Source organism: Pseudophryne corroboree, chromosome 6, assembly GCF_028390025.1.
Source record: "Pseudophryne corroboree isolate aPseCor3 chromosome 6, aPseCor3.hap2, whole genome shotgun sequence".
Lineage (NCBI taxonomy): Eukaryota > Metazoa > Chordata > Amphibia > Anura > Myobatrachidae > Pseudophryne > Pseudophryne corroboree.
The window spans coordinates 483,951,182-483,965,524 of NC_086449.1; the positions used below are offsets into that span (position 1 = coordinate 483,951,182).

Genomic DNA, 14,343 nt, shown 5'->3' on the forward strand with positions numbered 1-14,343 from the left:
CAATGGTAAAAATGCAGCTTTTCGACAAAAGTATATTCAATTGAAGAATGTCAATTCGACAACAGTGCTTTTCGACAGTAATTTCGTCAATTTCATTCTGCCTCACTTTGCTGGCGTAATCTAATAAAAAAATTTAAAAACATGTTTTTTTAGGTTTTTTTTATTGCTTATAGCATATCTATTTATATTAGAAGGGATTATGTACTTGGTTTGTCTATTAGGAGACACAAGTATTATTTATATATTTTTTTTTTTCAAATAATTTTTATTGACAGATGGTTACAGAATATAATAACAAATAACAAATGTATCCAGTGCAAAACAACTTGGCGATACATATAGATTTTGATACTCCACCACATTTCAACAGTACTATAATGTGTACTTAGAATAATCAATTATGCAAATATGAACATGGAGCCATAAAGCCATATCAGATCATATAGAAATTATGTAAAGACAGTTATGTAGGTGTAGACCAAAGTCAGAAAGGAGCAGCGGAGTTAAGAGTCTCCAGTAAATACCATCTAGTATCTTGAAAGCATTGCCGCAGAGCATCTTTTACTAGTGGGGGGAGGGTTAGGACATATGGCAACCAAGTTTGGAAGTGTTTTTCAGTTAGCTTATCTTTCAGTAGTGTAGTGTTGGTCCAATCTAATTGGAAAAGGTGGGAGATTCTAGGATGTAACAATGAAATAGGGATCGGGTCGGTGGAGACCCATTGAGAAAGGATCGTTTTCTTTGTTGCAGCAGCCAGTTTGATTAATAAGATGCGATTACCTTTAGTTAGTGTGTTAGGTGGGGAAGACGGGTAAATACCCCAAAACGCCCAGGTTTTAGTTATGGTGAATTGTATTTTCAGCTCTGTAGTTATGTATGATTGGAGTGTCTGCCATAAGACCTGTACTTTGGGACAGGACCAGAGGCAATGGACTAGTCCTGCGTCTAAAGAAGTGCACTTGAAACAGTGGGATGAAGGGGCAGCTCCTATGAGAAATCTCAATCTAGGGGTGACGTATGCTCTGTGTAATATTTTCTGGTGCATCTCTGTATATGTGACTGAGCCCAGTGTTTTATCTAGGTAGCTGTTGGCATCTAGAATAGCTCTTAGAGTAAGGTCCGGGAATTCCCTTGTCCATTTCAGTAAGCCCACTGTGCCAGAGTCTTTATTTAGCAAGGGACGGGAGTGTGTGTGTATAAATGCTATTGAGAAGTGTCCTTTCGGGTCAAGTCAAGCAGATCTGTCTAAAGCGTTAGAAATATCTTGAGAGGACAGAAGAGATAATAGTTTTCTTACAAAGCTGCTCGCTTGGAGGAAGGGGAATAGCGGTATTGATAGGTTCGGGAAACGTTCTATGATCTGTGAATGCGTGAGTAGTGTTAAATTTTGGGTATCTAAGAAGTGATGTATATATTTCAGTCCCCCCTCGTGCCAATTGCGGAATATCGGAGAGGTGACATGTGGCGTAAAGTCAGGGTTGCCCCAGAGAGGTATAAAGAGTGATATCTGGTTTGAGAGTTTTAATTGAGAGCGGATCTGTCGCCAAGCAGCACAGGCAGAAGAGATAAGCACATTGTCTTTTATATAGTCAGGCATGGTATTCGGGGGGGTATGCAGCAAGGACGTCAGGTTCCAGGTGGGTATAAAAGATTGTTCTAATTGTGCGTTGGTGTATTTATTTTGTCCACCAACCCAGTCCAGAGCAATTCTGTAATTTGCTGCTAATGCGTATGCACGAAGGCATGGTAAGTTTAAACCACCGAGTGATCTCGGTTGTCACAGTTTGAATAGAGAAAACCGTGGGCGTTTACCCGCCCAGATGAATTTAGTCAATGCTTTGTCTAGTTGAACAAATGTGCTTTTATTTGGGATCATCGGGAGCATTTGTATCACGTATAAGAGGCGTGGGAAGCTGATCATCTTATACAAGTGACTTCTGCCTGTGTATGTTAGCGGAAGATGAGCCCATCTGGTAAAATCTGCGTAGGTCCTGACAAGGAGTGGGAGAAAATTAAGGGAATATAATTTGGAAGGGTGGTCTGGGATTATGATGCCCAGATAGGTGAAACGGTTATTCGTTGCCCATTGGAATGGAAAGGTGTCTCCCCACCCCAATTTGGCTGCAGGGAAGAAGGCTAACGCTTCTGTCTTTGAGTAATTAATTTTGAATCCTGATACTGTTTCAAAGGAGTTAAGTATGTTGAGCAAATGTGGCATGGCCTCATGCGTATTGCTAAAATAGAGTAATATGTCATCCGCAAATGCTGAGAATTTAAGTTCTTGGTTAACTAGTTTAATACCTCTCCATCTTTTCTCTTTTAAAAAATGTCTGAGGAGGGGGTCCATTGCTAGATTAAATAAGAGAGGGGATAGAGGACAGCCTTGTCTGGTCCCGCGTTGTAGTGTGAACCGTTTGGAGTTATGGGCGTTGATTGTCAAGAAGGCTTGGGGGTTTTGGTATAGTGTTTGAAATACATGTGAAAAGGCGGGATCAAAGTTCTGATGCCTAAGTATCCTATTGATATGAGCCCAAGATACTCGGTCGAAAGCCTTGTCTGCGTCACAACTGAGGATTATGTTTCCCATCTCCCGTGATTCATGGGATTTAATCATGGCCGCTAGTAAAGATCGTACATTGATCACAGAGTGTCTATTACGTAGAAATCCTGTCTGTGCAGGGTGTAGCAGTGTGGGCAGTATCAACTGGAGGCGTGAGGCAAGGATCTTTGTAAAAATTTTGAAGTCTTGGTTCAGTAGCGAGATGGGTCTGTAAGACGAGACCAAAGTATGATCTTTGTTCGGTTTGGGTAATACAATGATTCTGGCTGTGTTGAAGTCGGGCGGGGCCGGACCTCCAGTCAGAATTGAGTTATAGAGAACCCCCAAGTGTTTCTTGATGTGCGGAAGAAGTATTTTATAATAGGCTGCTGACAGACCGTCCGGGCCTGGAGATTTCCCATTTGGGAGGGATTTTATGGCTAAATCCAGCTCCTCATCTGTAATGGGGGCGGTGAGACATGTTTTATCGGCGTCACTGAGGGTAGGGAAGTCAGCTCGTGTTAAGAAGTCTTCACCCATCTCAGGCTGGTCAGGGGGTGCTGTGTACAGGTTTTCGAAGAAGTTCAGGAAAGTATTACTAATTGCTTCTTGGGTTAGTGAAGGCTTAGTGTGGCTGTCTCGAATTGAGGAGATGTGTTTGGGAGTGACTTGGGTCCTTACCATATTAGCTAGTAATTTTCCTGGCCTGTTGCCCCAGCGGAAATATTTATTAGTTTGAAAGGAGAGGAATAATTTGGCTTGTTCTGCGCAGAGAGTGTCATGAACTAATTTGGCGTCCTCGTATAGTAGCCTATTGGTTTCAGTGGGGTCGGCCAATAGTCGTGAGTATGTGGTGGTCACCTGAAGGGAAGCTGCGGACATCCTTTCCTTAAGGAGTTTTTTCTTTGTGGCAACATAAGACAGTATCTGGCCTCTAAGAACAGGCTTAGAAGCTTGCCAGAAAAGATTCATGTCATTTGTGTGTGTTGCATTGTCTTGTGCATAGTTTAAGAAGGACTAGGATAGGTAGAGCTTGAAGTCTTCTGAGGTGGCTAAGTATTCTGGGAAGCGCCAATTGTAAGAGATTGTGCGAGGTGTGGCCAAAGTGATTGTTAAAGAGATGGGGGCGTGATCAGATAGTAGGATATTAGCTATGGCTGAATCTTCTACCCTGTGTATTAGGGAGGCCGATACCAGCCAATAATCTAATCTAGAGAATGTTTTGTGCGGGTGGGAGAAGAAGGAGTATTCCCTGGCGTCGGGGTGTGTGAACCTCCAGGGGTCAAGAAGTTGTAGGGAGTCTAGCATCAATGAGAGTGTGGGTGGTATTGACCTACTGGAACCCAACTGTTTAGGACTTCCTGATACATCTAACTGAGGGTCAAGGACTACATTAAGGTCTCCTCCCAAAATCAATGAGCCCTCAATCCAACCCTGTAGATTAACAAAAATGTTTGAGAAGAAGGACGTGTTTGACCCCGTAGGGGCGTAGATACATGCTAAGGTAAATCGTTCACCTTCAATATCCATCTTCAACAACAAAAATCGACCTTCCGGATCTATCCACTCTTCCCTTATTTCGTAGTGTAATGATTTACGAAAGAGTATTAGTACCCCTCGTGTCTTGGTGTTGTATGAGGCGCTTCGGAAGTCACCAACCCAAGCATCCCTCAATTTATTTGGATCTGAAATGCGCCAGTGCGTCTCTTGTAGAAACACCACGTCTGGGTGGAATTTTTTAAGACGATTTAAGATTTTCTTCCTCTTAATTGGTGTGTTCAGGCCCTCCACGTTCCACGAGACCAATTTGAGCGATGTCTTTGAGCCATCTACAGACGTCTCAGCTGCTCGTGAGTCTGTCATTATCCAATACCCAGTCTAATGGAACTTGGAGGGAGAAGCCACAAGTGAAGGTCCAACCCTCCGTCCCAGCGAGCGGAGGTAGGACGAAAGGAATGTAGTATGGCAACATGTGGGGGAGCATTTAGGCAACAATGATGCACTGCAATACATATAAACTGTGTTAACAAAAATAATGTAAACCATCGGTCAAAACATTTTTGAAATATCTGAACCCAAGCGGATGGTTCCAGGAACCATCTATATGTAACTGAAACTGTAAAAAGAATAGAGAAAAGGGAAAAGGTAGGCATAAATAGAGAGGGTGGATAAGCAATCTCCCCCCGCCCCTGTCCCAACCTCATACATGAAAGCAACACATTTATCTGTAACCAGACTAATCGACTGTGTAAGTTTAGTAGTGTGTCAGCCATTAGAGAAATATGGAAAATTATTTATAACAAAAGGATACTTGTCACTCCAGGGCACTCAGTCCGCGTCATCCATACAGGAGTTTGATCCATGAGTGTCAAACGATTTGAGAAAGTTCCGGGCAGTTTCTGGAGAATCAAAATAATTTGGTTTTCCTGCGTGGAAGATTCTCAATTTTGCAGGGTATAGAAGTGCAAATCTAATGTTCCGAGAGAATAGTTCCTTGCATATTGGGGAGAATTCCCATCGTTGCGAGGAAACCTGAAAGGAGAAGTCCTGGAAGAGAAGGATCTTGGAGCCCTCATAGCAGAGACCGGAACTCTTGCGGTATAGTTCCATTATTTTCACCTTGTCCAGATAGTTTAGCAGTTTGAAAATTACCGGTCTGGGGCGTGATTGGGCAGATTGGGAGGGCTGCCTTTCAGGGCCGATGCGGTGAACTCGTTCCACTAGATATGAGGTCGGTGAGGAAGGAAGATCTAAAGTTGAGGGGAGCCAGCGGGTGACTAAGTCCATCAAATCTTTTTGTCTGACCGTCTCCGGAAGTCCAACAAGACGCAAATTGTTCCGACGGTTGCGATTTTCCAAATCTTCAATTTTATCATTCATGGCTGTTAGTGTGTTATCGTGTGCTTGCAATTGTGATTGGATCGCATGTTGGTCATCTTCCAATGTAGAAATACGATCCTCAGCCTCTGTTAATCGTTGAGTGTGTTGTGTTATTTGGGCCGCAGCTGAGTTGATGGCCTCTATTAAGGGTGCCAGTTTTGCGTCAAACAAGGGTGATATGATTTCCGTAATCTCCCTGGCCCTCTGTACGGCAGACGGGCTGGCCCTGAGATCAGCCGATGATGAGTCGTCTGCGTCTCTTCCACCCGGCGAGGAAGGTGATCGTTGTTGGGTTGGGCTTTGCTCTTTGGGTGCCGGTTTGTTTTTATTTTGAGAGTTTTTATTTGCGCGGAGCGTTTTGGCCACGTACTTTTCCATGATAATAAATTTGTCTTCAGGCTGGGTACAATGGGAGCAAAAGGATGTATTGTCGTGTGAACGCGATTCAGGCGTTACAGAAGGTATAGAATGGTCGGTAAATCTTCAGGATACGAGGCAGCAGGGGTGTGAGAGAGGGCAAGGGGGTCAACAGGGCCCCGTGCGTGGATTCACTTTGTCAGGCGTGCTTGGGGTCAGAATAGAAGGCTCACCTGTCGTTGCCGTGGGCCTCAGGCAGCGGCCAGCGCGGTACCTGTGGGACTCACAGCGCTGGGTGTCGGTTCTCTTCGTTGTGGGTTCGGACCGGGAGATGTGTTTGCATCGCACACCTGTAGTCTGCCAGAAGCTGTCGGGATTGTGATGTCACAGGTCCCAAATCCCCAGGTATCCTCAGTCAGGGTGCTGCACTCTCAGCGGGGATATGGCGGAGAATGTCGTCAGTCAGGCTCTCCAGTGACGCTACAGTGTTTGCTGGCTGCGCAGTCCCCTTCAGCTGCACCAGAAACGGTCCAGGTGGAGCGTGGAGAGGGCCAGGGGCGTTTTCAGGAAGGGGTCGCCGCGCGGGCCTCGGCCGAGGTCCGCGATGTGGTGAGGGAGACCGGAACTTGAGCGGTAGCCGCCGCGAGGGGTGGTGAGGGGAGACGCCACCAGTCCGTCTCTCCGGAGCACTTGTAGGCTGCTCTGGGATCGTCAGGCGGGCTGGACTCGGATGGTCGCGAGTCCCAAGATGGCCGCCGCTATACAGGGCACTTATCGTGTGCAGCTTTCGGTGGGCTCAGAGGCGGAGGGGAGCGAGCCGGGAAGAGCACCTCTTTGCTCCCTGTTATCTCCGTGCCCCGTAGATGTAAAAACGGGGCCCCTGGTCCAAATATAGCCGGTGTGGGATGCTATATTGATGGGGTAGACGGAGAGCTCTTTATTAAAAGCAGCCGATCCGTTCGGCCCGCCCACCGGAAGTTATTTATATATTTTTTAAAAGAATATATATTTTTTTAACTGACTAAAATAATATGGAGAGATCAGAGCGTGGTTTTCAGTGGGAAGGGGTGGGAATGGTTTAAAATCAAGAAAAAAAATGCGTGGGGTCCCCCCTCCTAAGCATAACCAGCCTCGGGCTCTTTGAGCCAGTCCTGGTTGTAAAAATACGGGGGGGAAATGACAGGGGATCCCCCGTATTTTCACAACCAGCACCGGGCTCTGCGTCCGGTCCTGGTGCCAAAAATACGGGGGACAAAAAGCGTAGGGGTCCCCCGTATTTTTAACACCAGCACCGGGCTCCACTAGTCAGAGAGATAATGCCACAGCCGGGGGACACTTTTATATCGGTCCCTGCGGCCGTGGCATTAAATTACTAACTAGTCAACCCTGGTCGGGGTACCCTGGAGGAGTGGGGAACCCCTTAAATTAAGGGGTCCCCCCCTGACCGCGAGTAACCTCACCGCTGACCGCAAAGTTCCCACCATTGAAGATAATGGTGCGGCTGTGCGATGTGCCGTCTGACAGCTCAGACGCGCACAGCCAATCAGGAGAGTGCCACGACGTGGCGCTCCCTGATTGGCTGAAGGGACCCTCTGTGACAGGAGTCACGGGGGGTCTCAGCAGTCGGGGAAAGGGGTCCCATGTTTACACATGGGACCCCTTTCAGTGCGTGGTCCGGGTAATGCGCTTATTGTCCCCCGTATTTTTTGCACCAGGACCGGATGCAGAGCCCGGTGCTGGTTGTGAAAATACGGGGGATCCCCTGTCAATTTTTTCCCCGTATTTTTACAACTAGGACCGGCTCAAAGAGCCCGAGGCTGGTTATGCTTAGGAGGGGGGACCCCACGCAATTCTTTTCTGGGTTTTTGAAACATTTTTGTGCCGTCCAAAAAGTCGAATCCAGGACGCACATATCCGTCAATTGGTCCGTTTTTCGACAGCGGGACTGTCGAATCCGTTTTTTACTGAATATGTCGAATTCGGGTTCCGGCGGGAGGGTATGTGACTGTCGAATTGTGTCGAATTTAAAAACGGTCGAATTCCAGCCGGAATTCGACCGCAATTGCATATACCCCATAGACTTTATACTTGCTTTGTCTAGTTCAGCCCTTGCTGAACTAGACAACCTACTTTCACCAACCTACTTTGTACTCAGGGGCACATTTAGAGAGGAGAAGGCCAGTGTGCAGACTCTGTTTGAGCCACCTCCTCTTTTGTGGCAGTGCTGTATACTCTGGGCACTAGGGTCACTAGGGGATCCTAGCGCTGCCCCAGAGGCTAGTGCACATGTGGAGATCTCTGGGAAAGTGACCACCACGCCATTTTCCTGGTGATTTCTGCAGTAGTGCTGCTGCTGACGCGGGAATCCAGAGGGTAAGTATTAAAAAACAAAATGGGTGCAGGGTGTGTGGAGTGCGGATTCCGGGGGCCCGCGTGTACCGCACACACTGCAACAATGATAACTATGCCAGTGCCTTTACCACTTAAACAAGCCTTTAATCTGCACCACACTACTTGGTGCTGTTTACAGATCTGGATATGGCTTTTATTTGGTATTAGCTATGCTTTACATATATGATATGGAAAGTATTTGGATGTAAAGGGTCCCAGGAAACTGCTGGCAATTACTATTCTTAAAAATTGTAATGGACCCTAAATATCTGGTATTATAAAATCAGTTGTATTACTTTTATATGGGTATGAAATTCTGAATTACATATTGTTGTGGACAGCCCTTATAAAGGCAACAGACCTTCATATCAAAAGGCTTAGGATAAACACAAGGAAAAGGAGGCCAGTGTGGGTAATGAAAGAAGTAGCAAGTATTGTAAAAGCAAACAAAATGGCATTCAGGAAATATAAGCAAACACAAAATAATGAAGACAGAGAGGTGTATCTTGTTAGATAGAAGGAGACTAAGAAGATAATCAGATGTGCAAAGGCACAAGCTGCAGAGTAAATGGCACAGTCAGTGGGTAAAGGGGGCAAAACTTTTTTTAGGTATATAAGGGAAAGGAGAAAAACAAAAGGCGGAATAATTAGACTAAAGACAAAGAGCGGGAGTCTTGGAGACAATGTAATAGCAGATCATCTTAATTATTCTTGCTCAGTATTCACTACTGAAAGAGAGGGGAAGGGGCCACAATTACGTTTTAGGGCATATTTAGAAAGATGAGGTAGAAACAAGTACATTTACAAAGGAGAAGGTCCCAACCGAACTCTACAAAACTAAAAGTAGATAAATCAATGGGCCAATGGGATACATATACATTCAAGGATACTAAAAAAGCTTAAACGAGTGCTGGTAGCACCATTAAGAGAATTATTCAACCAGTCACTAACTACAGGAGTAATTCCAGAGGACTGTAAAAGAGTGAATGTAGTCCCACTGCATAAAAAAGTGGAAACAAAGAAGAGGCAAGCAACTACAGACCAGTCAGCCTTAAATCAGTGGTAGGGAAATTGATTAAAACACTCTTAAATGAAAAAGTTGTAGATTATCTCAAATGTAGCAACTTACATGATCCCAAACAGCATGGATTTACTAGGGGGAGATCATGTCAAACAAATCTTACTGACTTTGACTGGGTGACTAAAATAATAGATAAAGGGTGGTGGGGTGTAGATACAGTTCATCTAGACTGTAAAGCTTTCAACATTGTCCCACATCGCAGACTTTTAAATAAACTTAAAAGCATGGGATTGGATACTAAGATCATTGAGTGGATAAGGTCTTGGTTGCAGGATAGAAAACAGAGTTATAGTAAATAGAGTGCATTCATAGGAGGGAAATGTTACCAGTGGAGTTCCCCAGGGATCTGTACTTGGACCAGTGCTTTTAAATTTGTTGTTTGGTGATATTGGTATTGAAGGAAAAGTATGCCTTATTGCAAATGACACAAAGGTTTTCCAAAAGCTAGGCACACCAGTAAGGGTAAATAAATAATTGATGATCTAGGTAGACTAGAGAGATGGTCAAAAGAGTGTCAATTACAGTTTAATGCCAAAAAATTCAAAATCATGCACTTGGGTCTCAAAAATCAAGAGACTAAATACACTAAAACACTAAAAACACTAAAATAAGTGGCACTATGGGCCTAATTCAGATCTGTTCGCTCACTAGCTATTTTTTTCACCGCTGTGAACAGATAGACGCCGCCTATAGGGGGGTGTATTTTAGCTTTGCAAGTGTGCGAACGCGTGTGCAGCCGCCCTGAACAAAAACAGCTTGTGCCGTTTCTGAGTAGCTCTGACCTTACTCAGCCGCTGCGATCACTTCAGCCTATTCGAGCCTGGAATTGACGTCAGACACCCGCCCTGCAAACGCTTTGACATGCCTGCGTTTTTCCAACCACTCCCAGAAAACGGTCAGTTGCCACCCACAAACGCCCTCTTCCTGTCACACTCCTTGCGATCGGCTGTGTGAATGGTTTCTTGGCTAGAACCAGTGCACAACAACGATCCGCTTTGTAACCATACGGCACACCTGCGCATTGCGGGGCATGCTCAGTAGTTACCTGATCGCTGCGCAGCGAAAAACGCTAGCGAGCGAACAGATCTGAATTAGGCCCTATATTGGATACTACTGAGGAGGAAAGGGATCTAGGAGTCACTATTTCAGTTGACAAAAAGGCAGTTAAGCAATATAACTGAAAGGCAGGTAACAAAGCAATGAGGAAGGCAAGTTAGATGTTCGGTTGCATAGGGAGAGGAATCTACAGCAGAAAGAAAGAAGTAATATTACTACTGTATAAGTCATTTGTACGGCCACATATAGAATACTGTGTTCAGTTCTGGAGGCCATATCTTCAGAAGGTTATTAACGCATTAGAGGCTGTACAAACAATCGCTAAAATGGTGCATGGCCTACATCACAAAACTTACCTAGAAACACTAAAAGATTATAACATATATGGTTTGGAGCAGAGAAGGGAAAGGGGGGACATGATAGAAACTTTCAAATATATCAAGGATTTTAACAAGGTACAGGAGGGAGACATTTTTCAAAGGAAGAGTAGTAATTGAACACAAGGACATGCACTGAAATTGGAATGAAGTAGGTTCCGGTGGAAATTTAAGGAAAAATTACTTCACAGAAAGGGTAGTGGACCAGTGGAATAGTATCCCAGCAGTGGTGGTAGAAGCTAAGACAGTAGAGCAATTTAAACATGCATGGGATAAGGATATCCTTACAAAGAAATAAGGATTAAATTGGGTTTGAGGTAACACTATGGTTAAAAAAAAGGGTCAGACTAGATGGGTCAAGTTGTTCTTATCTGCCGTCAAATTCTGTTTCTATGTTTCATGTAGGTATTTGGTAGATTTATTCCTATTCATTCTGTTTTTTTCAGTGTCATCATTACAACAATCTTATATCTTTCGGATGCACTTCGTAAGAATTTCTTAAATGAAGGTTTTGATTATAAGGCAAGTCTGACGTCTATAACTTTCAGCACTAAGTGTACATAAAGACTTATGACCAGTTGTTTCATTTATTACATTTTTAAGACAGCACTCAGTATGATCAGTTGATCATGATGACTGTTGTATTTGACTTTTAGGTTGTAGCTTTACTAAAGCTTCTAAAAATGAAACGTGGTGGTGTTGCCCAACCAATCAGATTCTGTCTTATCACTATCTAGGCTGCAGTAGAGAAATTATAGAATCTGATTGGTTGCTATGGGCCGCACCACCACTTTCCATTTTTAGAAACTTTAGTAAATCTGCTTAGAGCGTATTTTGATGTAGCTGAATATCTACAATGTATTTTTAATCATTTGCATTTTTATATATGTGTAACTGAAAATACACATGTAAGGCATTAGTTTTGCGGCAACCATTTTATGTGCACATATGTGCTACACAGTTGCTGCCTTCCTTAATTCAGGCCTTTAGTCATGAGGTAAATATGGGATTTTCTCACAACAGTTTGGTCACTATACCTTATGTGATTTTGCTGCGCAAATCTGAAATCGCACCCCCTTCATCAATGAATGAGCAAAATTTGTGATTTATGCAAAAATAATTGATATTAATTTTTGTTAAACGGAAAATGGAACCAAATTACTGGTTGGCATGGTTATGTAGTGTCATGTTTTGCCATATAGACTGGCAGTAAGCTACATGTACATAGATGAAGCAGCTGTGCTATAGTGTACATATCTGAATCAGACCCATAGTGGCAATGCAACAACTAATTTAATAATTGAAGTATAAATTAATTGCTTTTTGTTTGTCATATATTTAATAAATACAGATATGGGATTCCTACTTCTACCTTGCAGTCATCTTTATAAATCAGTCATGCCTGCAGCTGGAGATGTTCACCCCTTCCAAGATGAAAAAGGTGCTGGAGAAGTAAGTGTAAGCTTGGTTTTGGGGTCGATAGATGTCACTGTTTGTAACAAACCACAAAATTGTATTTAATCTTTTTCTTTTATTTGGTGGTGTTGATATTTCACCCTGTTTTAAACAGGGCGTTCAGCATTATAATGGATTCCCTTCTGCTGAATGAAATTCACTTAAAAATAAATAGTGCTTAATACATATAATAGTTTTTCTATTAAGTGATACTATTCTCCAGTGTAAGGATAATAGTTATTTAGTAATGTGCCATCATCTAGTCAACTACTGTAAAATAGTTATAGCTTCAAGTACAAGAAAAATGTATACCACTCTTCCACATATTTTACATTAATGTTGTTTGCAACACTCTTATAAGATGTATATGATCTTTGTCTTTTCTAGATACGGTGACATGCGTGTGACCATGGGCTGTGAAATCTTCAGCATGTGGCAAAATTTAGGTAGGGTGATCCATCAGTTTTATTATACAGTACTTTAAATTTAAAACTGCAATGATTTAATGTCCCAGAGCTTTACTGTATAATTATCAGATTGGGCACACATTAGTTGGCCTGTATGAAGAGCTTATATTATGTGACATGCTAGTATGATATAATTCACTGCATAGCTGCCTTAGTATCTTGTCCTGTCAGGATTTATCAGAGCACTCTGACAGCTGTAAGTGACTATTATATGGTTTGGGAAGAGGATTAACTCCCACCTACATCTGTTTCTGACTCATTAATGATGATGTTTGAGAATACTGAAATGTTGAAACCTGCAATGAGCAACTGACTAAATTACTTAAACTGGTATATTTTCATGGAATGCTGGCAGGTGGGAACTTGATTTTTCCCCAGGCCACTATATTTTTGCTTATAAGCATTCTATGTGAATAGTGGTCATGGCTTTAAGATGTTATAATTGTATTACTAGGTAGCTATTTACTACACTTCATTGACCCATAATATGCATGCAGTTGTATAGCAGATCTCTTCTTTAGACTTACAGTATAGGGGCTATTCAGTTAGTGTCTTGTAGAGTAAAAACGATAGACTTTTGGTGCTCTATTGCATATTGGGATAGGGTGCACCTCAAAAAGAGGGCGTGGCTACACACAGGGCTGCCAAGAGATATCCTGGGCCCCAGTACAGTAACTTCCTGGGGCCCCCCCCCTGCAGGGTGTGTGGCCACACCCTGTTGGTTGCATGGCTGCACCAATTTGGGGGCATGTCTAGCACATGAGAAGTACCCACTCACAGGAGCATGACATACCTCCCAGCAGTTGGGACAAAAGTGGTCACTATTAGGATGATGGGACAGTCACATAAAAGCTGCATTGGTTGCAGAGCGCATTCCCAGGAACACCATCATTTTGTGAAAGAGGATCCTGCATTGTAATCTTGGGATAAAGGATGCGCTATAGCGTGTAAGTGTAATCACTGTGTATACACACACACACACACACACACACACACACACACATATAGTATATGCAGAAATGCCACAGAATATTTAGGACTTACTATGATTAAAGTTGAATAAACTGAAATGTTAACTTGCACATTAGTGGTCAACACCAGAATATATTGTTACATTAGTAAGTTCCGAGAGTGCCACAGTATTTCTGCTTATACTACCTGTCATCCCACTAAGGGCACTCGGGAAATTGCACAGTATTTTGGACAGAGTGCCAGCCATGACATATAGATATAGACAGACACACACACACACACACACACACACACACACACACACACACACACACACACACACACGTATATACTGCACAGTATATAGATAGATATTACACACATATACAGGGTAGTAGAGAGCCTGGCTGGGACCAGGTACTTTTCAGGGGCCGTGGTCTAATCACAGGAGGTGTGGCCATGCACCCTTTGAAAAAATACCAAAAAAATTGTATTTTAAGCGCCACTATGGACACAATGCTGCCCAGCAGTCAGCAGCATGTGCTGGGCTTAGGAGAAGAGCTGTAGCTGCTGCTGCCAGTTAAGGGGGAGGAAGCTTGGGGCCCTCACCGGGCCCCTCCATCTGACCTGGGCCCGGGTAATTTGTACCCTCTCTCCCCTTCTCTCTCAGCACCACTGGCTACACAATAGTACCCCCAATTCAAATTACGCCATACAGTAATGCCTCTTATTCATATTTCTCATACGTCCTAGAAGATGCTGGGGTCCATTTCATGACCTTTGGGTATA

General features: G+C 43.5%; 1 protein-coding gene across 3 annotated transcripts in view; it reads left to right on the plus strand.

Annotated features, from left to right (window-relative positions):
• Positions 1–14,343, plus strand: part of DOCK4 (dedicator of cytokinesis 4) — an 803,151-nt gene that overhangs the window by 637,203 nt on the left and 151,605 nt on the right. For all 3 annotated transcript variants that reach the window (XM_063927278.1, XM_063927279.1, XM_063927280.1), the window contains 3 exons: positions 11,128–11,203; positions 12,033–12,133; positions 12,524–12,582. In XM_063927278.1, coding sequence (XP_063783348.1) covers positions 11,128–11,203; positions 12,033–12,133; positions 12,524–12,582 — 236 coding nt within the window. The remainder of the gene's footprint in view (positions 1–11,127; positions 11,204–12,032; positions 12,134–12,523; positions 12,583–14,343) is intronic.